We start from the raw sequence: 1,426 nt of genomic DNA on the forward strand, positions 1-1,426 counted from the left end.
AATCATAAAGTTTTATAAATATAATATAATCATAACTATAATATTTTTGTAAAATAATTTTAATATTATTTTATTTATATCAAATTATTTAAATAAATTATATGTATTTATAAAATATTATAAATATTTTATCGAAATAAACAGATTTAAATTTATACTTTTTAAAATAAATAAAGATAGACTGTTAAATATACATTAGTATTTGAATAATTTTGTGATCAACAGTAAAAAAATCGATTATAGAATCGAGAAAGCGTGCATAATCATTCATCAAATTCGAAAGAAAAAAAAAAGAAGAACTTACTGCAAGGTAGATCATCGTGTAGGCCGAGAACGACGAATGTCCTGAGGGAAAAGATAATCTGAAACGATCAAAGTTATAAATTATACTCTGTCAAATAAATCTCTTTCCGTTGTTCGTATAAGAACTCTTTCTTTTCTGCATTTTTCAACTTTTTTTTCCTTATTCTTTTTTATTCAACTTAAGACTCGTTAATATTAGTTAAGATTTCAATTAGTCAAGAGCTCAAGTATTTGGAACTCAAGTACTTTAACTCGAAAATCCAATTATTCAAAATAGTTAAATATTAGTTGAATTTAAATATTTCGAATTCAAATAAGTTAATCTAAAATGATAGATATCTAAAATAATATTGAAAAGTTTTGTTAAAATGTATATTATAATAATGAAAAATGTTTTAAATGTATTTTTAATATATTCATGTTCATATTTATTTTATATCATCATTATAATATTATATTAATTATAATATATATATTAATTCATTATACGTCATAATTTTTATCTTTCACATTTCATATTGCAATATACTATTTCATAAAGTAACATTTTTAAAAATTTCAAAATTTTTTCATTACTAATTTATTTTTATTATAATAATAAAATGATTTCAATTATTTAATTAATCTAATTAATAGTTAAACTAATTAAAAACGAAAACAGAAACTTGAAAAAATATTTTAAAGTCAAATAAAAAATAAAAGTTCACAATTGACGAAATTGATTAATCTGAATAAGGCTTTGCGGTAGTAATTTGCTAATATTTATTCTTTTATTTTAAATTTATATGATTTATATGATATATTTTTGATTTGAATTTTTTCAAATATATTTATTTATCAAATTTTAAAAAGATAGTATTATTCTTATTTTTAAATCATAAATAAAATAATGATTTGAAAATAAAATATATATAAATAAAACTTATAAATTATAAATAATTTGATATAATATAAAATTTATTATAAAGTAAATTTGTAATAAAGTAACAAAGTAAAATGTTTTTCAAAGTATTTTTTTTAAACAATTGAAAATTTTTTAAATTCAATTAAATATTTGGAAAGATTAATATTTTTAAAATATAAAAAATTTAGAGGATGAATTTTTAAGATATTTAAAAAACCT

At 16.7% G+C, this 1,426-nt stretch overlaps 1 protein-coding gene across 4 annotated transcripts in view; it reads right to left on the minus strand.

Annotated features, from left to right (window-relative positions):
* Positions 1-1,426, minus strand: part of LOC102676753 (putative phosphatidate phosphatase) — a 75,602-nt gene that overhangs the window by 24,647 nt on the left and 49,529 nt on the right. For all 4 annotated transcript variants that reach the window (XM_031514756.1, XM_031514757.1, XM_031514755.1 and 1 more), the window contains one exon: positions 305-362. In XM_031514756.1, the coding sequence (XP_031370616.1) occupies positions 305-362 (58 nt within the window). The remainder of the gene's footprint in view (positions 1-304; positions 363-1,426) is intronic.

Source organism: Apis dorsata, unplaced genomic scaffold (assembly GCF_000469605.1).
Source record: "Apis dorsata unplaced genomic scaffold, Apis dorsata 1.3 scaffold_1176, whole genome shotgun sequence".
Classification (NCBI taxonomy): Eukaryota; Metazoa; Arthropoda; class Insecta; order Hymenoptera; family Apidae; genus Apis; species Apis dorsata.